Consider the following 26,126-nt stretch of genomic DNA (forward strand, 5'->3'; position numbering starts at 1 on the left):
CCCAAGAAAATCCATGGAATAAATAATGGTTGAAAAATAATTTACTTTGTTAATGTTTTCCATATATTGAATTTCATTTATTAGAACGCTTTTCTTAATATTTTTTTACCACAATAAGGTTTTTTTAAATATATATCCTGTTTTGCTATTAAAAAAAGGCCAAAATACATGGAGAACTACATAGGGAGAATACATGCATCTAGAACTACTTCAACCTTCTCATATAGCAGGATCTACTCTAGTGCCTCCGATCAGACCTTTGATATCATTGTCAGTTTCACAACCTAAAACATTGTTTGATTTCTAACTGTTACAAGCCAATCTAAGAATATAAATTGTCAATGAATTGTTGAACAGTGTGTATAACATCGTTTGACAATAGAATTTACGGGCGACAGAAGAGAGATTGTTTCGCTTTGAAGAGAGTATACACAACGCGCCTCCAAGGGGAAACACCGGAAAGGAAGCCCTTTCAAAGAAAAGCCAAGTTGTCGTCCTGAGCTAACCACGCTGAGAACAGACGAGACACCGAAATTGCAGAATCAACAAAAGAGCAAGAAACGTCAAACTACTCCTCGAAGCCCAAAGGGAGACCGAGGCAGCCATGCTCTTCTATAGGATCAGGTAGAGAAACCATCAGCAAAGAATTCGAACAAACATCCTTTATGCGTCTGCATTTTTTACAATAAGATATCGAAGTCATTGGAAAAGCCTCATAAGTTGAGTGAATCCAACGGAAAATGAGATCCTAACGAGCATGTGCAACCCTACAATGATCATTTGAACTATTCCCACCTTGACGAAGCTTTCAAGTGTAAACTATTTAGGCTAACTTTGACAAGATCGTCCAGACTATGGTTCAACGCTCTTCTAGACGGTATCATCGAGCATTGGAACAACCTATGTGAGAGCTCATCAGCTCATTTCATGTCCAAGAAAAGGCCGCCAATGACGGTAGCATAATGTAGGGAAGGAAGGAGAATTTGTGATCTTACATCGATCGTTTCCCGCAAGTGGCCGTGGAAGTTGAAAGGGCTGAGGAAAGTCTCAAATGATTGGTATTTAATAATGGCCTGATCTGAGATAACCCCATTAGACATAAGCGGGAAGAATGGAATGTCGTATCGTGAAGTAATTGTGGAACATGGCTCAATCTTTCCTCAACCTAAAGGAGAAGCTTAACGCCTGGTTCGACAACCCGATAACGGCTAACACTAATTGTGGTCTTTCAATTGGGAAAGTTTCTCACCAATGAAAAGATGAATCAGACCAAAGAATGTATGGTCGGTATGATAAATACATTCCTTTGAATGCATCACGGAAAATTTTGATTAGGACTGCACCAACAAAGAGTTCCAAAAAGGAAGAGTCTAAAACCCCTTTCCTGTAAGAGATTCATCTCGAACACACAAGAAAAAATAATGTCGCTTCCGCAAGGCAATGAACATAACACCGATGACTGCTTCCAATTGAAAGATGTCAAGGGTTGATAAAATGGGTCCATTATTTAAATAAGTGAAGGGAGGTAAGAGACAGACAGAGATAGAGAGAGGATTAGACAGACATAGAGAGAGAGAGAGAGATAGTGTGTGTGTGTGTGTGTGTGAGAGAGCGAGTGAACAAACGAAAGAGGGAGTGAAAGAGAGCGAGTGAGAGAGAGGGAGAGAGAGAGAGGGCGAGAAGGAGAGAGAGAAGTTACCAAAGGGCAAGTCCCCCTTGAAAGATGGGGATGTTTAGATTAGTGGAGAAAGAACTAGTGGTGAAGATAAGGGAGCTAGAAAAGGGAAGTTTAAATATTGCCGCTATCATTGTAGCGGCACCCCGGGAAAATATCATGTCCAAGGGGACGATGAAGAGAAAGATTATTGAGATGATGGTCATCCATAAGAATGAAGGAGGCACGTCAACCAAAACCCCTAACATGTCAACGGTGGTAGTTTGTGTGGTAGTATTATATACTCTAGAGTGTTTGAGAAGATGGGCCTCGAGAGGGGGAATTTTTGGATGTGCGAAAGGGAAGATTTGCATATGTTTAACTATATAACAACCCATTCCATAGGGGTATGTCGAGATGATGATATTTGTTGGCGAGGGAAGGGACGTCTAAACCGTCAGCTAGTAGTTTCTTGTGGTCCCATGCAAAAGTGTTTACAACTTCATTCTATGTAGACCCTTCACTGTCAACTTGGACGTTGTGGCCTCACTAGTCCACTTCAAGCTCGAACCGGTCATAGTCAATACTGATTTTGAATGGGTTAAAAGGATATATCAAGCATTCCAACAAGACTAAAGTGAGCCTATGCCCATGAAGATCAATATAGCATACCTAATCGGCCAACTCAAAAGCATGAAAATTCAACCACCTAGAAATGGCTGATTCAGCAAGATGAAGGACAACAAGAATAAATGACGGCTAGTCCACCTGGTTATATTTTGAAATTTTCATTTGATGTTATCCTTCGAATAATCAATTTGGCAACGACTTTGAAATTATATTAAATGTTGTTTTTTAGGATAATCAGTATTCTCACAACTTTATAATGAACTCCAATGTTAATGATGATTTGCATTGGGCAAAGTTCGCCTGAAAAATGATGTGAAGGTGTCGGAGTAATGGCCTTTAGAAGATGGTTAACGAAAACAAAGGGCAACTACTGCAAAAAAAGAAAAAAATCTCTTAGAGTTCTGCAAATTGAGAAAAGGGTAATAGTTACCCCGAAACTCTTATATATTCTTCAAGCAATTGTTCGTTACTCGACAACATGCGTGGGAAAATGTGATTACCAACGGTTCTGATCTCGCATCAAATTCTTCAAAATGCTCGAGTGTCCTAAGATAAAAAGGCATCATTATTTTTTCTAATGACAAAATATGATATATATATATATATATATATATATATATATATATATATATATATATATATATATTTGTGTGTGTGTTTGTGTGAGAGAGAGAAAGAGGGGATTAACTTAAAAAATAATTAAAGCAATAGTCATCGACACGAGAAATGCCTAGAAACCAGAAGAAAAATAGCTAGCCTAAATCAATGGGAAAAAATACAAAAAAAAAACAAATAAAAAACTACCCACCACATCTACGAGAGAGGTCTCGAACACAAGCGAACTTCAGCCACTCTACGAAGCCCCAACCAAAAGAAATTTTGATAAGAGTTCGGATCGCCATCCCAGCCATTAACAGCTCAAAAAACCACATGCAACACCGAGAATCACTTAATAACTCATAATAAGGTTAGAACTCTTGATCGACTATAGGTTTAGACACGAGATTAGGTCATTACTAACACTTCTAGAGCCACATGTCGCAACCCTCTAGTGAGGCGTTAGTAGTTACATTGAAGACATTTAATGTGCATGTTCTCAATACTAATGGCCTCACATATATGTCATACCCTCTTCGACCAAAGGCCGGACAAAAAGCCCACACAGCCAAAACCTTTATACCAACAAACAGGAACAAAAGCGTGGGGACAACTTTTTTTTATCGCTCAAAAGGCCCACATGTCAAGGCCCAAAACTAAGCACTACGAAGAAAAAATCAGAGCACCCAATTTACAGCTCCTGCCAATCTCCTATTGTCAGATATATAATCAAGAGTTGATCCGGCAAGACGTCAAATCAGGCAAGAGCGATTTTAACCGCCCTCTCTCTATGTAAAGGCCTTCACACGCCATGACTCATGTATTCTTCTCATTTCACATCTATACTACTTATCATTTATTCACTGACTTAGACGTTGAAGTGTTAACCTTACTAGTACACTCTGCTCCCCTCACTAGAAGCTCGCTCTACCGCACTCGAATCCTACTTCTTGATCAACTTTTTTTCCCTAAATGTAACATATACAAATCATTTTAGGATCTTATGATAATGTGTAATATGTTAAGTTAGAAACGTAATTTTAAAATTAAATAAATCATTTTTAAATTAATTTTAATTAAAATAAAAATAATTTGTATAAATTTTTATTAGCATGTTGATTTTGTGAATGATGCTATGAATGAAATTCATTAATTATTTATATATCTATAACATTTTTTTATGGGTCATGCTAACATGTGCCCTAAGGGCACATGTTAAGGATATTATAATTAGAAAAAGTTAAATATAATTAAATGCAATAAAGTCAATCTTAAAGTTTCGAAACATTGAATGCACAAGTTCCAAAAAAAAAATTCTATAAATATCTCATTAACTTGTGTCATTGGGGCACATGTTAGCTTTTCCCTTTTTTTTATAAGTAATTGGATTAAATGAATAAAAGAAAAAAAAAACTTATTGATACTATTATTTTATGGATAACATTACTTTTAAGTTTAAAACAACATGAAAATGTGTTTACAAAAGTTTAATGTAAAAAAAAAAGTTAAATATATTAATAGAGATTAATAAAAAAGAAAGAGAAAAAAAAAAGAGTTAGTGATAATAATAGTATCTGAAGAGGATAAAATATTGTAGATACTAAGAACCATAAAATATTTATTTTAAACTCAAAAGTTATAGAAAAAAATATATTAGAAATACTAAAGACACAATAGTTATATAATAGTAAATATATAAATAGATAATAAAATTCAGGCCGCACCTGAACTTAATTGAAACTATATATGAATAATGGGAACCTTGGTCATATTTGGTAAAACCACTATAAAAAAATTATATTTTGTGTCTTCCCCCATTCCTTATTAACTTTGGATGGAAATCAACACACATTACATCCCAATTGAAAAATCTATTACCCTCGACATTATACTTATTGTAGAGAAGTTATTTTTTGCTCAAATGACTAACATCAGCCCACACCTTCAAGTTCCATTTGTCCTCATCATACAGATGAAAAACACTAATAGATGCATTGTGTATTTTCCCTTCATAATCATATCCATTTACACAAGCCCACTTGTAAAGTATTTCGATGGATGCTCCATGTGAGACAACAACAACTCTCTCCCCTTTATATTTTTTCCCAATTCTCAACAATGCAGATTTGCAACGTTCTAGCAGTTGAGTAATACTTTCTCCACCACCCTACACATAATTGGTAATTATGAATCATGTGTGCTATGTATAAAGCATTCATAGTTGTGTATCCATAGTACTTACCGGAATTTCTTGTTCTTCATTCTTGGACATCAAAGCCTTGTAACTAATGGGATTAGTCTTTGCTATTTCAAGATGAGAAAGTCCTTGAAGATCTCCCTTGTGTCTTTCTCGTAGGTCAAAGTCCTTGACAACCTGAAATTCACGTAATACTTTCAGGCACCAATAAGTGAGATATGTTACATGAATCAAATTCCGCCATAATATTTCATTTCACACAACTGACAAAACTATATTATTTATATGGCATAATTTTGGTAAACTATATTAACTTTTACATATAAAAGTTATCTATCACACCTCTAGTACTCCACATTTTGAAGCAATGATCTGTGCAGTTTCGAAAGCACGTTGCAAGTCAGAAGAATATATTGCAGAGATCTTTGGTCCTCTGGATAGTTTATCAGCCACCTCCATTGCATAAATTACAAGAATTGGAGTCAGTGAAATAATTAAACAAATCTAAAGAGTCAATTTGGTTTGTATATAAAGAAATGAGTGATTTCAACAGAAACACTTACTGCACGTGCTTGATCTCTTCCAATTTCATTCAATTCAACATCCAAGTGTCCCTGTTAAATTTACATATATATATAGATGTATTATATATGAATTGAAAATTGAAAATTGAAAAATGAAAACAAAATTTCATGATGTGACTCATACCTGAACTTTTCTTTCAGCGTTCCAAATTGTTTGACCGTGACGAACCACAACTATTTCAGCATAATCTGGATGAGGATAGCTATAACAAACATCCTTTTACAGTTTAGTTTGATGACTAATTAGTTGAAGAATTAGGAAAGCAAAAAAAAAAAATTTAATACTAGTTGCATATTATCATCACAAGTGAAACTTGACCAAATTGTGAAATGAAAAAGACCTGGAAAGGGATTCGGTGATGAAAGACTCGGCCATTCTGAGTGGAGTGACGAGTTGAACTAAGGTCGTGCTTTGTTTACAGAAACTAGTTAATGATATGAAGCGCAAGAAAGGACAATGAATTGTGATGCACAAGAGAGGAAGAGCAGGTTATGGTACAGTATGATTTCCTTGTTGTTTCGCTTTTTTGTATTTTTAATAACATACAGCTCACTGCAGTGTATTCTATATTTTTTCGGTTGACCATATATTTTAGTATAGAAGACTTGTGGCTATATATAACAACTCCTTTATTAAATGAAAAAAGAAATACATGTTAAAAGACTATAACAAATGTTTCACTGAGGTCAAGTATGGTAGTTGGAAAATTATTATTATTTCTGGGAATGGAAAATTATTATTATTTCTGGGAATCAATATGTGTCGTGGGTAGTCCTTGTCCGCCTCATTTTATTCATTGTTGGTCTAATAGTCTTTTCAAGGCACACCCGAAGGAATTATGCTATGGTCTCGAGAAATTTTATTAAGAGAACTTAGCTTCGTATAGTAAGATCCAACATTATTCTGAATTTTTTGTTGTAATTTGTGGTGATCGTTTCCTTTTATACTACTTACTTGATTATTTCTTATGCTAACGATGTAACACTCCATACATATAGATCTAGAATAATATGCAGCAACATTATAATATGGTACATGAAAACATCCAAAAGCGGAAAAATGACATAATAGATCGTATACAGTACAACTCTAAGCTCATAATATATACAAAATAGATGTCTTCAAGCAATGCACAACAATAAAATAAGATTTGATATGGTCTTCCTTCCATTTTTCCGTCAACAGTATGCATCACAATTGAGAATCCCTTGACTACCTAATATAAAAGAATCAATCACACAACAAAAAAAAAACAAGTACGCAGACTCGTGCCCGCGTACGAGGAATCCAGAAGTAGTATCTGCCTATCAACCTAGGTTGCACAATCACATCCTTAGTGAGACGCGAGTGCCTAGCGCCAACAGACTTGCACAAAACTACTACACGATGAGTCAGATGAAGTGATTGACACCTACTTGGCTACACAATCTCATCCGTGACGAGTTAACGAAGTGACTTCCTATGTGGCATCACGACCCCGTCAATCATCTTTACGTAGGTGGGTATCTCAAGTGCGAAAACGCCTACATGACTGCACAAGCCCATTGAGCGAAAGCCTAGTGATATTACCTATGTGGCATCATTATAGGTGAGTTGGAAGTGATGTGGCCTACATGGCATCATAACCCACCATCCTAAGCACGCTGATGTGTTAACGTCAAGTGGTAAATTCCCTTGAAGACCCTCACAAACACATCGCAATGGTAGCTCGGGTGTGTACAACATACCGATAATGCCGATGTGTTAACGTCAAGTGGAAAACGCCCTTTAAGACCCTCACAAGAAAATCACAACGGTAGTCTAGCAGAAACTAAGTCCATTAATACTAGTGCCTTACCACCTAGTAGCTTAGGTCTACTTCGATTCAAGCATACATCACAATCCACATCCGAGCGTTCAATCGAAACAAACGGGAATCAAGCAAATCAATATCACATCACATCATGTATCAATATAATGCATCATACTAAGCACACATACAAGTGAGGCATAACAGTGATCACATTATAGCATTTATCAACTCACAATACATCACATTAGTTGTATTAGACAAATGAGGCATTTGGTTTGCATCACGGAAAAGGAGTTGCACTTAAGAGAATGAATTAGAAAATTCTGGTTAGGGGAGTTCGTTAAGCGAGATATAGAGAAGTCTCAATGAACTCAAATAGAAGCAAACCCAGTTCTAGAACTGGGAAGTTTGCTAAGCGAAATAATTTTGCTAAGAAAAAGTCATGAAACTCAAAAAAACATGAACTTTCAAATATACACGATAACTAACTAAACCACAGCCATGCATCCATTTTTTTTTGATATTTTTTAACATGCTTTTAGGATACAAGTTAGCATTACTTTTAAATTATTTTCCATTTAATTAAATTTTATTTAATTAAATAATTAAAGAATTTAAGTATCTATACTTTTATAAGATAGATATTAAATTTTGATATAACATATTTTTTTCTAATTTTACTCTTCAATAAAAAAAATTCAATTTTGTCCTTTCTTAACAATCAAATAAGGATGTGTTTGTTTCAAGTTATGAAATAACATTCCTTTGGAATCATATTCTAAGGATTCTTATTCATTCTTATTCCTATGAATAATATTCCTATTCATGTGTTTGGCTAAAAACAAAAATTTTGGGAAACATTTACATATTTTATTTTAAAATTATAAAAAATAAAAATAAATATCAATGTGAATACTAGTGGGAAGTTGTAGTTAGTTAACTTTATTCCCATGAGAATGTTGGATTCCCACCCTTTATACATAGGAATAAGGGTCTGTTTGGTAAAAATAGCGGTTGACTGATAAGTTAGTTGATAGCTTATAGTTTATAAGTGATGGCTGATGACTGATAGCTTATAGCTTATGGCTGATGGTTGAGACTGAAAACTGATAAACTAATTGAAGTGTTTGGTAAAATTAGCGGTTCAAGTAACTTATGAATGTAAAATGACATAAAAGATATTTAATACGTAATTATTTAATTTGAAATTAAAATAAATTATAAAGGATAAAAATGAGTTTATGCTAAAATAATAAGGATAAAAAAAAGAAGAAAAAATGATAAGCTATAAGGTAAAATGATATTTGAAATAGCGTCTGGAAAATAAGCTATAAGTTTGTTAAATATGCTTGGATCTCAACCCCAAAAGCTAGCTCAAGAGGTGAGGTTGCTCTCACATATTTATACACCCAACAGTTCGGGAACTTTAGCAATGTGGCACTTCAAACAAACTCTAACAAACACAAATACCAACTTCAACACCCACCCTCACGCCTAGCATGTAGGCCTGGGTCAAATGCCCACATTGCTATTCTTAACCCGGCTTTGATACCATGTTAAATATGTTTGGATCTCAACCCCAAAAGCTAGCTCAAGAGGTGAGGTTGTCCTCACATATTTATACACCCAACAGTCCGGAAACCTTAACAATGTGGGACTTCAAACAAACTCTAACAAACACAAATACCAACTTCAACAAAGTTAGTGATGAAAAGACTGTTATCAAACAAGTTTAAATTATCATATGAACTTATAAACTATAAGTTATAAGACATAAGTTCAAGATTATATTTTATCAAAAAGAGCATAAGTATGATAAAAGTCATGTATAAAATAATTTCTAAAAATAAAAGGTACCTGAAAATAATTTTAAAAAACTTAAAACAAACATAAAATTATTGTATTTCCTATGTCATATTCGTAAGAATATATATATATATATATATATATATATATATATATATATATATATATATATATATATATATATATATATATATATATATATGTATATATATATATAGGGGATGTATCAAGTAGGAGGAATTTTTAAATAAGAGATAAGAGGATGCAATCCTAATCATTGAATTAATCAAGAGAGAGAAATTAAATTATTTATTAAAATATTAATATAATTATTATTTATCTCTCTTGATTAATTCAATGGTTAGCATTGAATCCTCTTATCTCTTATTTAAAAACTCTCCTACTTGATATATTCCATATATATATTCTATCCACAAAACAAACACGTCATAACTTAATTTTTAAATAATTGAGTTTTTCTTCCAACAACTATTCTGTTTATTGATAAAAATAAAAAGACAGCTACATGTCCATCTCGAAGCTAGTTCTTTAAATAATGACAATAGTTTTACTTTTAAGCATAAAGATACAAAATGCAAACAATTTCACATGATGCAGGTGAATATATAATTAATTATTGACACCTTCTAGATATTAGTAATATTTTTGTCTCTTCCTTCTTGTTGTTACTAATCTCACCCTCCAAGTGTTTGGAGTGCAGAAGTCAACATGAGCTCAGATGACTAATATCAGCCCACAATTTCACAACCCATTTGTCATCACCATATAAGTGAAAAACAGTGACAGATGCATTGCGTATATTCCCTACATACTTTCCATCTGCACATGCCCATTTGTAAAGTACTTCAATCGATGCTCCATGAGAAACCACAACAACACGCTCTCCTTTATGTTTTCTGCCAATTCTCAGCAACGCAGATTTGCAACGTTCATACACTTGTTCAAGACTTTCTCCACCACCCTACACATAATTATACTATGCATCAATCATCAAAATTTTCAAACAATGTGAAACTTTTTGTTTTAGCTAACTACTTACTGGTATTTCTTGATTTTCATTCCTAGATTTCACAATATTGTAACTTATGGGATTAGATTTTTCTGATTCAGTGAAAACAAGTCCTTGCAGATTGCCCATGTGTCTTTCTCGCAGGTCCAAATCCTTCACAACCTAAAGGAAATTCAATCAAAATTATACACTATTATTGAAACCAAATATTATTCTAGCCATATGACATAAACTTTAATGAGTAACAAAGATGCGTGAATAAGTGGGATGTTGTGGATTCAAACTCGCATCTTTGCACTACGATGTCCTGTACACTTACCAATCGAGTGACAATTTTTATGCAGTTCTTTTAATGAAAGAAACTACACCATTACATATTTTGAATTCATGAAAATAAACATGAAGATGAAAGATTCAATTTTTTTTGTTCAAACCTCTAGACCTCCACATCTGGATGCAATTGTTTGTGCTGTTTCTAAAGCTCTTTTCAAATCAGATGAATACACGGCTGAGATCTTCGGTTCCCTCGATAGTCTATCAGCAACCTTCATGGTAAAATTTAAAACAATATCATTATAGTAAAAAGTTTTACTCGTTGGTTCATAACAATCATCGATAAATATAAATTTTAACTTTATAAAAATTAAAATCAAACCTAATTTGGTTTTAATTATAGCTAGACGGAAGTACTTACAGCAGCTGCTTGCTGTTTTCCCACTTCATTCAATTCAATATCCAATTGTCCCTGTTAATTTATATTATACAAAAATGGAATAACTTAATCTAGAAGAAAACTTTAAAAACAAATAATAAAATATATTTACATAAGAAACAAATACATAGATAACCTATTTCATATTAATTGGTTTATATTATGAAGCAGATTTTCAAAAATAAAATAAAAAATGTACCTGGCATTTTCCTTCAAGATTCCAAACTGTTTGACCATGACGCACCACAACAATCTCAGCAAAATCTGTATCGGAATAGCTATAACCAACATCATCTTTCAATTAGTTTCATGACTAAGAAATTTAATTTGCAAAACATATAGTGATGATGATATATGAAGAACACAAAGGGAAGAAGAAACCTCGAAAGAGAATCGGTGATGGATGAGTCAGCCATATTTTGAGTGAGTTATTGGAATGACGAGTTGAACTAAGATGCTAAAGAAAATTATGTTGGAGAAGCCTAAGAGGAAGAAAAACCAGTATATATATGTAAGTTGTGAATTTTAATATTATTGTTGTTGTTTCATCTTCATTTCCTAGTTGCTTCTCTTTCTTTCATTTTTAACAACAATGGAACAATCATTACTATAATCTATATTTTTTGGGTTGACATTATTTTATAATTTCTTAGGAAACTTCAATTATATACCAAAGTCCAATAAAATAATAAGTAATTATGTAGGTCAATATTAAATGGTTGTTAAAATTTAGAAAGTGGGATAGATGTTATATATTTCTTGGCAAATCATAGTTGTTAAGAATTTAAATAATAAAATATTAAATGAGATGTAAATTTTCTTCTTCTGCTCAAATAATTTAATTGTTGATTTTTTAATTGTTTTTTCCTTTCTTATTTTTTATTTATTAATTAGCAAGCTGTCAAGCTCTACCATATTAATTGCCGATAATGAGTTTTTGAGTTTGTTTCGCGGTAAGTTTGAAGTTTGTTTCGTGGTTGGAGCAAGAGATAAATGATGAAATCACAAGGAAAGAAAAATGTAATGAAGAGAAATTTCTCATTGACGTAAGATGAATTTTACACATTACTTGATTACATTAGAGAAAATTCTCATGAATTTTACACATTATTTGATTGCGTTGCTTATTGATAAAAAAAATCTTAATCCTCTAATGGTGATGAGGATGACAATGATGAATTTCTTTACGATGAAAGTTATTTGTTTAATTTAGATGTGGAGAGTACATCTATCAACACTATGGCGATCAAATCAGTAGAAGTCATTAGTACGAGATTTAGGATGTTAAAATAGTGTAATTTTGCCCTTTTGATCATATGTTAGACTATATAGTGACATTTTAAAGTCTAGAGATCATAGAATCTTTTGTGGAGACAATTGTCTCAGGAGACGCGTGTCATATAATCTCATTGATTTTATTATCTGGTGGCCTCTAGATATCGACCAACTCTAATTTATTGTACTTCTAAAGAGTGGTCGTCTCCTATTTTAGAAGCCCCAAAATACCTTTCTGACAATTGTCTCAAGGGAAACATGTTAGAGGATTTGTTATCATGGTTTCTAAGGCCATCTCCAACGGCTTTTTTGTTGGGTGTCGTACGCCAGGTATCTAAAACATTGAAAATTAAATTCTAACACGTAAGCGGGCCGTGCAAGTGCAAAGCATATTAAAATAATAATAAATTTTGTAGCTGTTACTCAATGTTCCAATGAAATTTAATATATAAAGTAAAATTGTGAGACCAATATGAGTTCTTTAGAATTGTACCATTGGAGTGGAAATTGAATGAATTATTTTAAGATGATGTGGCTTAATAGGTCCCACAAAAAATCTAAAAATGGGTTGCACCATTGAAGATGCTCAAAGAGTCAATTTGTAGTGTAACCATCTTTTGGTCTATTTTGCTTTAAAGACTTGAGTGACTTAGTTTCTTAAAGATTGGGCTTGGTTTTGTTTAAAACATGTGTTATCTTACTTATACTATATGAAATAGGCATTTCTTTCTCCACCTTTATACTTTTTTAGGAATCTCGGGCGTAATTTCTTTTTTATCCTCAAAATTCAAAGATGCATCTTCGAACGTACTATATTTTGTATTTTTTAGAGGTGTTTTCGAATATGCATCTCCGAATTTACCAAATTCACTTTTTTTTCAAAAAATTGTGTTTTCGAACATGCATTTTCAAAATATTCCAATATTTTATCTTATGATTTTTGAAGATGTATTTATGAAATAACTCAATATTTATTTAAAAATTATTACATTAAAAACATTATATAAATAAATAAATTATTAATTAATGGAATAAATACAAACCGCAACTAAAAAATGGTTGAATCAGAATGCATTAATTGTAAAAAAATTATTTGATTTAATTGATAATTTCGGAATAGAAAATTTGATTTAATAGATAATTCTATTCGTTGCAATTTTTGAATTCTTTCATTGTGATTAAAAAAATTATTAGATTATTTTAATATATTTTTATTATCAGTAGCAAAATAGTGTGGAAATTGTGGAGTTATTTTTGTACGACTCTGTTTTGGGAGGCGAGATGGTGTGATGAAGTTTCTTTGAAAGATAAATATTTGGAGTTATTTTTGATTTCTTGTTTGAAAAAGGTGTCGGTGGCGGATATATATGGATGGATGGGGAAATGGTATTTGGAAGTGGGGAAATTGTGGTATTAATTCTCTTCTTATAACCGACTCTTTCCTTAGATCGGTTTTTGTATCTTTCCATAATTTCGTTGATGGGTGCAGGATGGATTTAGAGTTGAAGGATGGCATTTTTTGGGATCAAACGACGGATGAATCCTTTTCGGTTGCTTCTTGTTATAGCAATTATGCGAGTAGAAATATTCTGTATGGTCCGCCAAATAAAAATGATATTGCTTTAGCCTTGATTTGGAAGATGGATGTACCTTTCAAATTAAAGCTTTTGGTTGGAGGCTTTTTGTGAATAGGCTAGGCTACCAACGAAGGATTTATTGGTAAATAGGAAAATTGCTTTGTCTTTGAAAAATACTAAATGTGTTTTTTGTGGTATTGATCCGGAAAGTAGAGATCATTCTTTCTTCGGGTGTAACTCGGTGGAGTTGGTGGGGAGGGAGGTGGCGGTTTATCAAGTTTCATGATTTGCTCCCATTTTTGTAAAAAAAAAAAAAAAAAAAGTGAAAGAAGGAAAAATATGAGTGATTTGGTTAGCTAATATTTTGTTCCTTTGATTAACTAGGAATGGTATATGCTTTAGAGATGAAGGTTGGAATGTGAATAATACGGTATGGGGTATAAAATCTTTGGTTTAGAAATGGAGTTTTATAGGAGAAATTACTCATTCCATTTGTAGTTTTTACGAATTTAACAAAGATCCTTTGTTATACCTTTCGTAATTCTAATTGATTTGTAATTTCTCTTTTTGACGGAATTTTCTCGTTCTTGTGTAAACAGGTTTTGAGAACCCTTAGTTCTCTACTATAATATATCCTTACTTACACAAAAAAAAAAATCAGTAGCAAAATAGATTAAACTTAAAAACATATTTAATTTTCTATTCATTGCAATTTTTGAATTCTTTCATTTTAAAGAAAATTTGAATTATAAAGAAAAATCTTAATCAAGCTTGAGAACTATCACCTGAACCCGTTTGTTTTACATTTTCTTTTTAAATAATTTTGTTGTGTTATACGTTTTCATGTAAAAAAATTCTAAAGAAATTTTTTTTGTAAATGTTTCAAATGTAATTTTGATTTAAACAATTATTTTTAAAATATTATTTTAAGTATTTTATCATTTTATCAAAAAAAATTTGAAAATCAAAATTTCAAAGTAACACTTATTTCTGAAGCTATTCAAATAGTTTTTCATAAAAATCATTTATAAAATACAATTTTTTTTTTAAAATCACAATTTCGACTATATTTTAATCTTTAATGGTATGTTTATGTTATAGAATAGAAAAATTATTCTTTCAAAATAGAAAATATAAATATAAAAAAAATTATAATATTTTGAAAAACATTTTTATATAAATCATTTTTTGAAAATAGAAAAAAAAAATCTATTCTTTTATAATTAAAACAAACAAAAGCACTTTATCTTTCTCTTTTCTCCTTTTTATGCAAACTCAACTCCTTTTCTCCAAACGTCCAACTAAGACCACCTCCAGCGGTGGTTCTTCATGTGAGTTTGCTAGCATGGCAAAGATTTGAAGTCAACTTTCTCTTTGCAGCAGAGCTCCACCTGGCCATCGGTGTAGAAACATACAACGGTTCTTCAATTTTTTTTTATTTTAATATTAAAAGTAGCCGTTGTTAACGGCTAGTTGCTTTTTTTTTCTTTTTTTTTTAGTTATTTTTTAGTTATAAATATAGTTTTGTGAAAAAAATTAACCAACACAAATTTTACCAACACTTTTATTTTCTCTTCAATTTCAATTTTCTCTCTCACAATTTCATCATTTTAATTCAAATTTTCATTTTTTTTACTTCAAATTACAATTGTTTAGGTCAAATGGATCCTAATCATTTTCATTATCAACAAGCTATGTTCAATTTCATGCAAAATCATCAAAATCCTAATCCTTAAAATTCTCAAATTCCACCGATGCCACCATTTTCTACTCAAGTTCCACCATTTTCTACTCAAGTTCCACCATTTTCTACTCAAGTTGGTACTGAAAATGAAGAAAGGGTTGTTGTTAAAAAAAAATCTCGAGAGCAATTTACAAGGGATGAGGATATACTACTTATCCAATCATGGCTCAATGTTTCAAAGGATCCAATTGTGGGAGTTGATCAAAAGGCTGAGAGTTTTTGGGTAAGAGTCACTGCCAATTATAACCAGTATCGTGGGCAATCGCGGGAAAAGTTAAAGGGACAATTAAAATGTCGATGGCATCGAATAAATGGCTTGGTTCAAAAATTTGTTGGGTGTTACAAACAAGCTGTTAATGGAAAGGAAAGTGGGACATCGGAGAACGATGTCATGGCCGCTGCAAATGCATTTTTTGCTCAGGATCAAGGTACAACATTCAACCTTGAGTACGCATGGAGATTGTTAAAAGATGAACCTAAATGGATGGGAGAATCGATTGAAAGTTCTTCAAAAATAACAAAGACTTATGCTAGTGAGGCATCATTGGAGAACCCAAATACACCTTCGAGTTATGAGTTTAACTCATCATCACCAATGGAGCGTCCAATGGGACAAAAAGCAGCAAAAAGGAAGGGTAAGGCAAAGGAAATTCCAAATGAAACGCAAGATGCAAGGAATAAAAGAGCAATGTTAATGGAAAGACTAGCGCAAAGTAAGGAGGACGAGATAGAATTAAAGGTAGTGCAACTAATGATGAAAGACACTTCTACTATGAGCGATAGTCAACGAGATATTCATGAAAAATATTGTAATAAGATGAAAAAAAATATGGAATGTAGTTAGTATCTACACCTATGTAACATGGTAATTAGTACCACTTTAATTTATCAACACTTATGTAACATGGTCATTAGTACCACTTTAATTTATCAACACCTATGTAACATGGTCATTAGTACCACTTTAAATTATAATAAATATTATGTTATTCAAACAAGCCGTTATTCAAACTAGCAGTTATTCAAACTAGCCGTTATTCAAACTAGCCGTTATTCAAACTAACTGTTATTCAAACTAGCCGTTATTCAAACTAGCCGTTATTCAAACTATTATATATACTACCACTTATGTCATTATTTTCTCATTCTTATCTTATTCTTCTCTCATTATTTACTAAAATGGATTCAGACGATTTAGATAATTACGATCAAGAATTTTGGGAGTTGGTTGAAGAAGAATTTATGGACGACAGTGATGAAGAACAAGAGCTTCAGAATGAACTTCAATCTGGAAGTTCCTTTAGGCCAAAGAAAAGAACAACGATAGATCGAGGTCGTGAAGAAGGGCATAATCGATTGTTCAATGACTACTTCTCGGAAAATCCAGTATACACAGATGTTCAATTCCGAAGAAGGTTCAGAATGCATAGGCATGTATTTCTTCGAATTGTAGATGCCCTTGGAAATCATGATGAATATTTCCAAATGAGGGTCGATGCAACTGGTAAAATGGGTCTTTCACCATTGCAGAAATGTACATCTGCTATTCGTATGTTGGCGTATGGGTCTGCTGCTGACATTGTAGACGAGTATGTTCGAATCGGTGAAAGCACTTCAATTGAGTGCTTACAAAGATTCGTTCAGGGCGTGAATGCTGTATTTGGGGCTGAGTATTTGAGAAAGCCTAACAACACTGATGTTGAACATATTTTACAAATGGGAGAGTCACGTGGCTTTCCAGGTATGTTGGGTTCTATTGATTGTATGCATTGGGAATGGAAAAATTGTCCTGTTGCATGGAAAGGACAGTTTTGTCGAGGTGATCATGGTAAGCCCACAATCATGCTTGAAGCAGTGGCATCACAAGACTTATGGATTTGGCATGCTTTTTTTGGTATTGCAGGTTCAAACAATGATATTAATGTGTTAAACCAATCTAATGTGTTTAACGATATTTTGGAAGGACATGCTCCCAATGTGCAATATACGTGGGACACCATATAATATGGGGTATTATTTAGCAGATGGTATATATCCTGAGTGGGCTACATTTGTCAAAACCATTTCAATGCCACAGGGAGAAAAGAAAAAGTTATTTGCTCAACATCAAGAATCAGCTAGAAAAGATGTGGAGCGGGCATTTGGAGTGCTTCAATCTCGATTTGCAATTATACGTGGCCCAGCACGTGCTTGGCACATGGACACCCTCAAGCATACCATATATGCATGCATCATATTGCACAACATGATTGTTGAAGACGAACGACATACATATGGAGGTAATTTTGATTACTCTTATGATAATGTGGATGACAACAACTCAACAACCGAAACATTTAGCGGTCCTCATCCGAATCTTGCAACAAGACTACAAAGAAGAGCAAGTATTCGAGAAAAACAAGTTCATCGTCAACTTTAAAGAAATTTAGTCGAGTATATTTGGGAACGTTTTGGACATGTAGATGATGAAGTTTAAGTTTAATTTATTATGTGATGTTATTTATTATTGTTTTTAATTATATGTCATGTATTTGAGATTAATATTAATTATCATTTTAAATTATAAGTTCAATTTGAATTTTATTTATTTTATATCAATTTTAATTTAAATAATTTAAATTATTATTTTAATTACTATAAAATTTAATATGAATAAAATATTAATAAATAAAGTAAAATTGTGGGACCCAATATGAATTCTTCAGAGTTGCATCATTGGAGAGAAAAATTAGTTGAGTTGCTTCAAGCTGACGTGGCTTAATAGGTCCCACAAGGAACCCAAAAATAGGTTTACGGTTGGAGATGCTCTAAGCATTTTCGTTTTATCTGCATTTTTTTACAAAACGGATAAAGATTCACACTCTTTAATGCACATGTTTATCCTATCCTTTTCTTTTTTTTTTCAAACTTTTGTAGAAGCGAATATTAATTTAGATTTTAGAATTTTTAAACTTAAAAATTACAATATCCACAGACCAACTCTTACAATTACAATGTCTGCACACCAACTCTGCTCTCACTTTCTCACTTTTTTACAAAACAAAATAAGATTTTAAATCTGTATTCTCAATTATGTCAGCCTCACCTCATTCTTTTTTTTTATTTTACAAATTTTTATAAGGGTTTAATAGATATGCACTGTCAGTGTAAAATTCTTTACACAGTCAAAACATCACAATCATTCACATATATTATTTTATAAATAATTAAAATAAAAGTCAAAATTTAATAAATATTTAACGGCTACAATTTACTGAAAGTGTAAAACTATTTTACACTTAATGTATTTTCATTAAATTTTTTTATAATATAGATTTAAACATAGCACATATACCCGTTTGCCACACCTTTGCCACACCCAACTCGCGATCATCCTTGTATAAATTCAGATGAGTATTCCTCGTGTTTACGTAACATACTTACTTTAAGTAATGTAACCTGGCTCATCCGGATTATGGAAAGCATATTGACCAAAAAACAGCTAAGATAAGTAAACTCGCCCACGAGTCTGAGTCGCATAGTACATGCCATGACCAAGTATTTACATATATAAAAGACAAAGGAAAGCGGTGGAAACTATTGCATCATAGGAATCTCAAATATTTAACTTAAAATGACCATTATCCTTTGGAAATCTCTAACTAAAATGCTACTTGTCACCGCTTTATATTGAACTACTCACAGCAGCATTACAAAAGAAACAATACACAATCATAGGTACCAACTTAAATGCACACAATGCATTATTAGATTTGAACAAAATGCAGTCAACACAAGGAAGTTTGGAGAAATTCGTCTACAATGGAGAGGTTGACGAGAAGAATAGAATTATACTAGAGGCAGCAAAAGCAGAACGCGATGAGACAAAGAAAGAGCTTGATAGAGCTAAAGAGAAAGCCGTGCAATCCTGGCTTGACTCCGAGCCACTCATAGATGAACTCGAAAAGCAGAAACTCAATCTAGCTAATGCTCAACAAAATTCAAAAACACCAAAAACTGCCATCTTGGAGTTGGAATCTCAACTAGAGATTACCCAAATGAGCATCAAATCCAAAAGGGAGAACCATCTCAAGACAGAAAAGAGGATATATGAAATCAATCATGTGTTGGATCAAGCACGCAGTGAAATTGAAAGGCTCAAGCTCAACATAAAGAAAGAAAGGCAGACAAGGGCAAAACTGAAGCAAACCCTGCATCTAAGGAGGCGGACAGTTCAAACCTTGCAGCTCACGCTTCAAGCTGCACTACTTGAGTCAGATGCAGTGGAAGTGTCCAAAGCTGAAGCTTTTCAACAGATCAGTCATTCAGAAAATCACAAATCTGTTGTCCAGCTTAATCACAAAGACTACTATGCCCTGAGAAGAAGGGCTGAAGAAAGAATATCACAGGCAAACTGGCGTGTCTCTATTTCAGCGGAACAAAAGCTTGCAGCAGAGGCCACCCATGAATTAGCATTATCCAAATTGAACCACTTTTATTCCAGTAGAACATTGAGTAGGAAGAGAAGAAATATAACAGGCCAATTGCACAAGGATATGGATGCAAAAATACAAGATGCAAATGTTCAAAAGGAAACAACTAACGTAAACAGTGCTTTACCCAACAAATCACACGCTAGATCATTAGTCAAGTCTGAAGGGGGGGAATCACAACACTCAAGAAGAACACCAAGTAACATAAAAACAACAAAGAAGTCATCCATTTTGCACAAAATGAGAAAATGTCTTCAACAGATGATGGGGAAAACGAGTGTATGACTTAACATATTAGATAAATCTACAACACAATAATCATGTTAGAGAAAATGACTTGTTTAATTTTATTTTACTTTTGTATTTAATAATATTGATAACAGTTAAATCCATATCAATAGAAGTTGGTTTTAGTTTTACTGATTTGTACAAGCCTAATACCATTGACTTTATTTTAAAAAAAAATTGCAAGTACTGAACCAAATACCATTGAAGGAAACACATAACATCAGGATAAAAAAGTTAACAATTCTCATTCTGTTGTCTTAATCTGTCTATCTCTGTTAGAAAATCACTGGTTGATGCTCAAAGAGTTTGACAAAAAGATGATAAGAATATCTCTCTATCACAAATTCAGTCTAGAAGGCATAAATTAAAAAACATACACTATATCTGATATTTTTAGACTATCACTAAAGGAAAATCAGAAATTGTTGACTATGTATGTAATCAGAAATGCTCCCCACAAAAATCTGATTTTTTTCAGACCATAGAGCCACAACCATCATAACCGCGTGATCGCTATTTGAACATCTTAGAATAAGCTTTTTTCTCTTGATCACGCCTATCAGCAACCTGTAATCAAAAGCAGTAAACAGAATAAACCCACTTCACTTCAATGAACTAAACAGCATTTGAAATGGTAAAGGAATAAAAAAAAAGGTGAACTATTGACCTTCTTCCTGACAATTGCATACTCTTTTTTTATGCCTCCTGAAGAACAGAGCAAGGTATGTGTTAATTTACCAGAAATATCAAGTTAACTACAAAAATCCAATAAAACATAAATATATACTCACGCCTGTTTCATATGCAAAGAAAATTTGTGTTTTAAAAGCAACTAATGGCACTTTACACTTTGAGGTATCAATATCATACTTAAAGATTTCGTGTTGAAGGGTTGTAGAAAGCATGTGATAAAAAAGGATAGGCGATTAAAGACAAAATAACAAAAGAGAGAAGACCCTTTCTTAGCCAGAATAAACACAACACTTTTTTTTTGTTTCAGCTTTGTCTTTTCATGAATAGGCCACTATAACCCTGGTAAGTCAAACATATATTTCTATATGAAAAAATATCCACAGTTTCATAAAGAACTCGGGTAATTCACTATTCAACAACAGCCTCCCACAAGATCCCAGAGTTATAAGAAAGTGATCGTCTTTAAGAAAGGAAATTTCTGAAAAGCAACTATGAACATAGGCAAGGAATGAAATAAAAATAAGTCAAGAATCTAAATAGTCGCCAACCATCATTTGGCTCCAACTCTAATGCTTTTTTGAAGCTTTCAAGAGCGGCATCTAGGTCATTGAGTATCATATACACCTGAAATTAAGCAGACCAAAACACAACAAATTATTATTACTTTATATTAATACATATGTTTCAGCTTACAAAGTGCAGGAAGTTATCTTTTGCATAGTCTCTGAGTTCTATAAAAAAAAAGGGGGGAATGGCATATAATTTATAAATTTTTAAAATAACCTTTAAAATACTTCTCTTGTGCATTTTCAGAGTTCCCATAAATTTGATGGTTTAGGAGGAAAAATAAAGTATTTTACTAGTTTACCCTATTTCAAGTTGCAAATTACAATTTCGTACTTTAGAATGAAAAGGTGTAAGTTTTTTTATTAACAATCAAAATTAAACTAACTCTAAATTTCCTTTCCTTTGGTCCTTTGTCAATTCGTAACATGCTAACAAGAATAGGGTTTTACCCTTCTTTTCCATACCCTCTCCTGCCCTGATCCCTTCCAGTTACGTTCCCTCCAAATTCCCAAATAATCATAAAGGTATTCCACAATTTACATAAGCATACAGCATGAGGAAGTAAATACAGGTATCAATATGATACCTACTGGCATAGGATATGACAAATAAAAATAATCATAAAACAAAACAGAATTATAAGAAGTGGGAAGCACTGCCTCAAATTCAAAAGCACATTGACAGAATGAAAAGGCAGGCAGATAGATGACATGCTTTACTACCCATTATCAATCACATTCATCATTAATTATACTATCTTTATTGAAAGATGCCAACCTGGCCTTTGCGAAACAGAGCTTTCGCATTATCTCCATCATGCATTGCAAAGTCTGAATCAAGTAAAGCTCCATTAAGGTCACCTAACTTTAGTTTACAGGCCTGAAAATTCAAATCAAATTTAAGAGAACTGATTGAAGAAAATAAAATCATTATAGAATGTGACAAATTATAACAAGCAATAAAAACAAAAAAGCTTCTATGTTGAAGCTATCAGACCTTGTCAGAGGAGGGCAGTGACTAATATTCTGTATCATGATTGTATACATTATTGGGTAGAGCAAACAGGTCACATAGATAAAATAATCACTGGAGAAAACAATTATAGAACAAGAGCGCAGGAACGCCAACTAAATTCACAAAAACATGGGCCAATCACAAATGTGCACTCTGGGCATAATTTAGATTTAAAAAAAAAAAAAAACAGGTAATCATTGTTCAATTTCAAAAACAGGGATTTTCAGGCAGCTAAGCATTCTAAATGCTGATAGCTGGATGCTCAATTTAGCAATTAATTATTGAAAATAGGCTGGTTACCGATTCTTCAAAAGTAAAATTTTGTGAGAGTTTTAAACATAATAAAAGCACTCTTACTTTCCTAGGCCTATATCAAAACAAGTCAAGCTAGTAGCAAAGTTAATCTGTGACAACAAACAATGATGCTTAGTCTCAACTCTCTAATCGTAATAGTTAAAAGGACAAGTGAGCTCTAGTCCTAGTCACATAAAAAGTTGACGACGTGATACTTACTGAACTGTTGGTAAAGATTTGAGATTTTGTCTTCCTTAAAGCAGTGCTCTTATCTGCAAAGTCAGGAAATAAACCCAGAATTGAGATACTAAAGAAGCAAAGCAGTAACTAACCACAGCAACGACCAAAAACTGAACAGCAAAGATTACGAGCAACAAACTAATTAGAACCAACCTTCGTCTACACCATCCTTCTCCCAACACATGTCCAAATAGCGCAAAGCTTTGCGATACTTTTTGATAGCCATCTTATAATCTTGCTTCTGTTTCACAGAACACCACAAATTAGGATACCACAAAGTTAATCATCAGATCAGAAGAATGGCCAAAACTAACCACTAAACTCCTAAATAAAAGTAAAACATTTAGCTTTCAGGATCAAATCATGAATCAGATAACCTATTTTCTGATCGTGAATCCAATCTTATTATGAATCTAAGATACATCACGATAAAAATGACATTTTTAAATAAAAATAAGTAACATATAGAATTGATAAAAGCAATTACATCATTTATATACAAACGTCAAAATAAATCAAAAACACAGGCAAAAATCAAAGACAGATACACACCAGAGATTTGAATTGATTGGGTTCAGTTATGTATCCAATCGATACATAGTATCGATACTAATAGCCATGTATGCCTAATATATAAATTACTGAAAACTATCACTGGAAAGAACAAAAGTTAAATCTTTTATTGTATTCACCTTATAATGTTCATTCCCAAAACTTTTGATAGAGTCAACAGCACTCATCCACCACTCAAGCTCCTCCGGTTTCGTCTCAAGATCAACCGGCCAATCAGCAAAAGTATCCCCATCTTTAAAAAAGTTAATAACCCCCTCATCCTCCCCTTCCGCAATCTCACCACAATCAACAATAACAACATCTTGCTCCGGCCGATCATTCTCACCCGTAACACCAAGCTCCACAGAACGAACCACACCAATCCCTTTCACAACCTTCCCAAAAACCACATGCTTTCCATCCAAATGAGGAGTACGAGTAGTAGTAATAAAGAACTGAGAGCCATTAGTGTTGGGACCGGTATTCGCCATGGATAAAATCCCTTTCCGCTCGTGTTTTAGGTCAAAGTTCTCATCATCGAAATACGTACCGTAGATTGATTCACCACCAGTTCCATCGCCGGCGGAAATGTCGCCGCCTTGGATCATGAAGCCTTTCACGACGCGATGAAAAGATGAACCCTTGAAATGGAGAGGAACGCCGGTGTTGGGACCGATTCCCTTTTCGCCGGTGCATAGAGCTCGGAAATTTTCGGCGGTTCTGGGAACGACGTCGTTGAAGAGCTCAATGACGATTCTACCCTCTAACTCGCCTCCGATGCTAACGTCGAAGAAGACCTTTGGGTTCGCCATTTTGAGAAGAAAGAAGAGAAAAGAACAGTGAGAGTGAAAGAGCGAAGAAGATGAAAAATGAAGAGGCGGAGGGAATTAAACTACGCTCCAAAACCCTAATCCCGCTTTTTTTGCTTTCAAAAACGTTTTATTTTTAATGTGGTGCGACGAAACGTTTGCGATTACCTGTCTTTTGGTCTGAGAAACCGAAATATAGAAACAAGAAATAATTGTTTGCACTTCTACTTGAAAAGGAAAACATAATATATAAGAAAAATTATTGTGAAATTAGATATCTGAATTTGGCACTAATATGTGTTTTTATTGAAAGGATACCGGATATCCATTATCAATAATGGATCTTAAATTTTTAATCATATGAATGTTCATAATAATTGACTTCTATTCACTAGAAAAAGTGTAAAAGAAATGTATTAAGTCTAAAATGTAGTCTATAATATGCTTATTTTTTTTAGCTTTGAGCGAATACACTTTTTTGAGCTCCTTGATCAATCAACTATCTTGTGAAATAAGCAAACACAATGTTTTTATATATTATTTGGTTAGCAAATGATGCATGAATGATTATGTATGATGATAATGATGATCACACCCTTTGAGATACAATGCAAATGAGGTTCTATGATGATCACCTTGAGCCATAGCACCATATTTTGGCCAAAAGTCAACTTTTCAGAGAGTTAGGTCAAAACCCTATTTGTGTACCAGATGAATTTGAAAATTGTTTGATCTTGATTTAAACCACACTTGGGCTTGGATATTGATGGGGGAAATCACTTGAGCATAGGAGAAGGTTTGAGAAGTGGTGTGTCATCAATTGTCTATAGCCCTGGGAGTAAAATCGATCACTTAGAGAAGATAGAAATAAGGAAAAGAAAAGAGAATGGTTGTGGCTAAGGAGGTAAATAAGCTTCTTGAATTTAGGTTCATCCAAAAGATCAAGTACACTACTTGGTGGCAAACTTGGCGATGATGAAGAAGAACTCAAGAAAATAGAGAATGTGCATAGACTTTACCAACCTCAACAAGGTGTGTACTAAGGATCCATATCCATTGTCGAGCATCAGCAAACTCATCGATGGGGCATTCAAATTCAAAATACTAAGTTACATGGATGCCTACTCGGGGTATAATCAAATTAAAATAAGCCCAATGGACGCCCTAGATACATCCTTCATTACAAACATAAACTACTACTATTATGACGTGATATTGTTCGGACGTTAAAATGTGGGAGCCACAAACCAAAGACTCATGGATACGGTATTCTCCATCCATATTGGCTAGAGCTTTGAAGTCTATATCGACGATATGGACAAATGCCAGGCGATTATTGACATGAGAAGTCATATCTTGCTTAAAGAGGTTCAACATTGATCGGGACGGTAGCAGCGCTCTTGAGGTTCCTCTCATGTGCAGGTGACAAGTCCATTCACTTATTCGCCATGCTAAAAAAGGAGAAAAGTTTCCAATGGACAGGTGACTATGAAAGGGCCTTTCAGGAGTTGAAGGTTTTCATATCATCCCTGCCTATTCTTACGCGTCCTAAGGAAGGGGCGGTCTTAATATTATATTTGTCGGTCACGGAGAAAGCT

The 26,126-nt window shown here is 33.3% G+C and overlaps 6 protein-coding genes across 6 annotated transcripts; 3 read left to right on the forward strand and 3 right to left on the reverse strand.

Annotated features, from left to right (window-relative positions):
• Window positions 1–4,576: 4,576 nt before the first annotated feature.
• LOC131607864 (phosphoglycerate mutase-like protein 4) lies at window positions 4,577–6,189 on the reverse strand. Its single transcript, XM_058879821.1, has 6 exons — window positions 6,004–6,189; window positions 5,787–5,865; window positions 5,642–5,692; window positions 5,421–5,531; window positions 5,124–5,255; window positions 4,577–5,048 (listed from the first exon to the last, which is right to left on the reverse strand). Exons 1-6 carry the CDS (start codon window positions 6,036–6,038, stop codon window positions 4,788–4,790), a joined length of 669 nt encoding a protein of 222 aa, XP_058735804.1. The 5' UTR covers window positions 6,039–6,189; the 3' UTR covers window positions 4,577–4,787.
• Window positions 6,190–9,720: 3,531 nt separating this feature from the next.
• Window positions 9,721–11,592, reverse strand: LOC131607874 (phosphoglycerate mutase-like protein 4). Its single transcript, XM_058879830.1, has 6 exons — window positions 11,385–11,592; window positions 11,203–11,281; window positions 10,986–11,036; window positions 10,726–10,836; window positions 10,322–10,453; window positions 9,721–10,243 (listed from the first exon to the last, which is right to left on the reverse strand). Exons 1-6 carry the CDS (start codon window positions 11,417–11,419, stop codon window positions 9,986–9,988), a joined length of 666 nt encoding a protein of 221 aa, XP_058735813.1. The 5' UTR covers window positions 11,420–11,592; the 3' UTR covers window positions 9,721–9,985.
• A 4,017-nt stretch (window positions 11,593–15,609) lies between these two features.
• On the forward strand, window positions 15,610–16,443 carry LOC131644217 (glutathione S-transferase T3-like). Its single transcript, XM_058914664.1, has one exon. The coding sequence runs from the start codon at window positions 15,610–15,612 to the stop codon at window positions 16,441–16,443; it is 834 nt and encodes a 277-aa protein (XP_058770647.1).
• A 335-nt stretch (window positions 16,444–16,778) lies between these two features.
• LOC131644228 (uncharacterized) lies at window positions 16,779–17,603 on the forward strand. Its single transcript, XM_058914673.1, has one exon. The coding sequence runs from the start codon at window positions 16,779–16,781 to the stop codon at window positions 17,601–17,603; it is 825 nt and encodes a 274-aa protein (XP_058770656.1).
• A 1-nt stretch (window position 17,604) lies between these two features.
• On the forward strand, window positions 17,605–18,018 carry LOC131644237 (uncharacterized). Its single transcript, XM_058914683.1, has one exon. It carries the CDS (start codon window positions 17,605–17,607, stop codon window positions 18,016–18,018), a length of 414 nt encoding a protein of 137 aa, XP_058770666.1.
• A 2,567-nt stretch (window positions 18,019–20,585) lies between these two features.
• LOC131639618 (peptidyl-prolyl cis-trans isomerase CYP40-like) lies at window positions 20,586–24,738 on the reverse strand. Its single transcript, XM_058910105.1, has 7 exons — window positions 23,860–24,738; window positions 23,321–23,408; window positions 23,147–23,199; window positions 22,397–22,498; window positions 21,601–21,676; window positions 21,027–21,064; window positions 20,586–20,926 (listed from the first exon to the last, which is right to left on the reverse strand). The coding sequence occupies exons 1-7, from the start codon at window positions 24,529–24,531 to the stop codon at window positions 20,873–20,875; spliced, it is 1,083 nt and encodes a 360-aa protein (XP_058766088.1). The 5' UTR covers window positions 24,532–24,738; the 3' UTR covers window positions 20,586–20,872.
• Between the last annotated feature and the right edge of the window lie 1,388 nt (window positions 24,739–26,126).

The sequence above is a fragment of the Vicia villosa genome, linkage group LG1, assembly GCF_029867415.1.
Source record: "Vicia villosa cultivar HV-30 ecotype Madison, WI linkage group LG1, Vvil1.0, whole genome shotgun sequence".
NCBI classification, from domain to species: domain Eukaryota; kingdom Viridiplantae; phylum Streptophyta; class Magnoliopsida; order Fabales; family Fabaceae; genus Vicia; species Vicia villosa.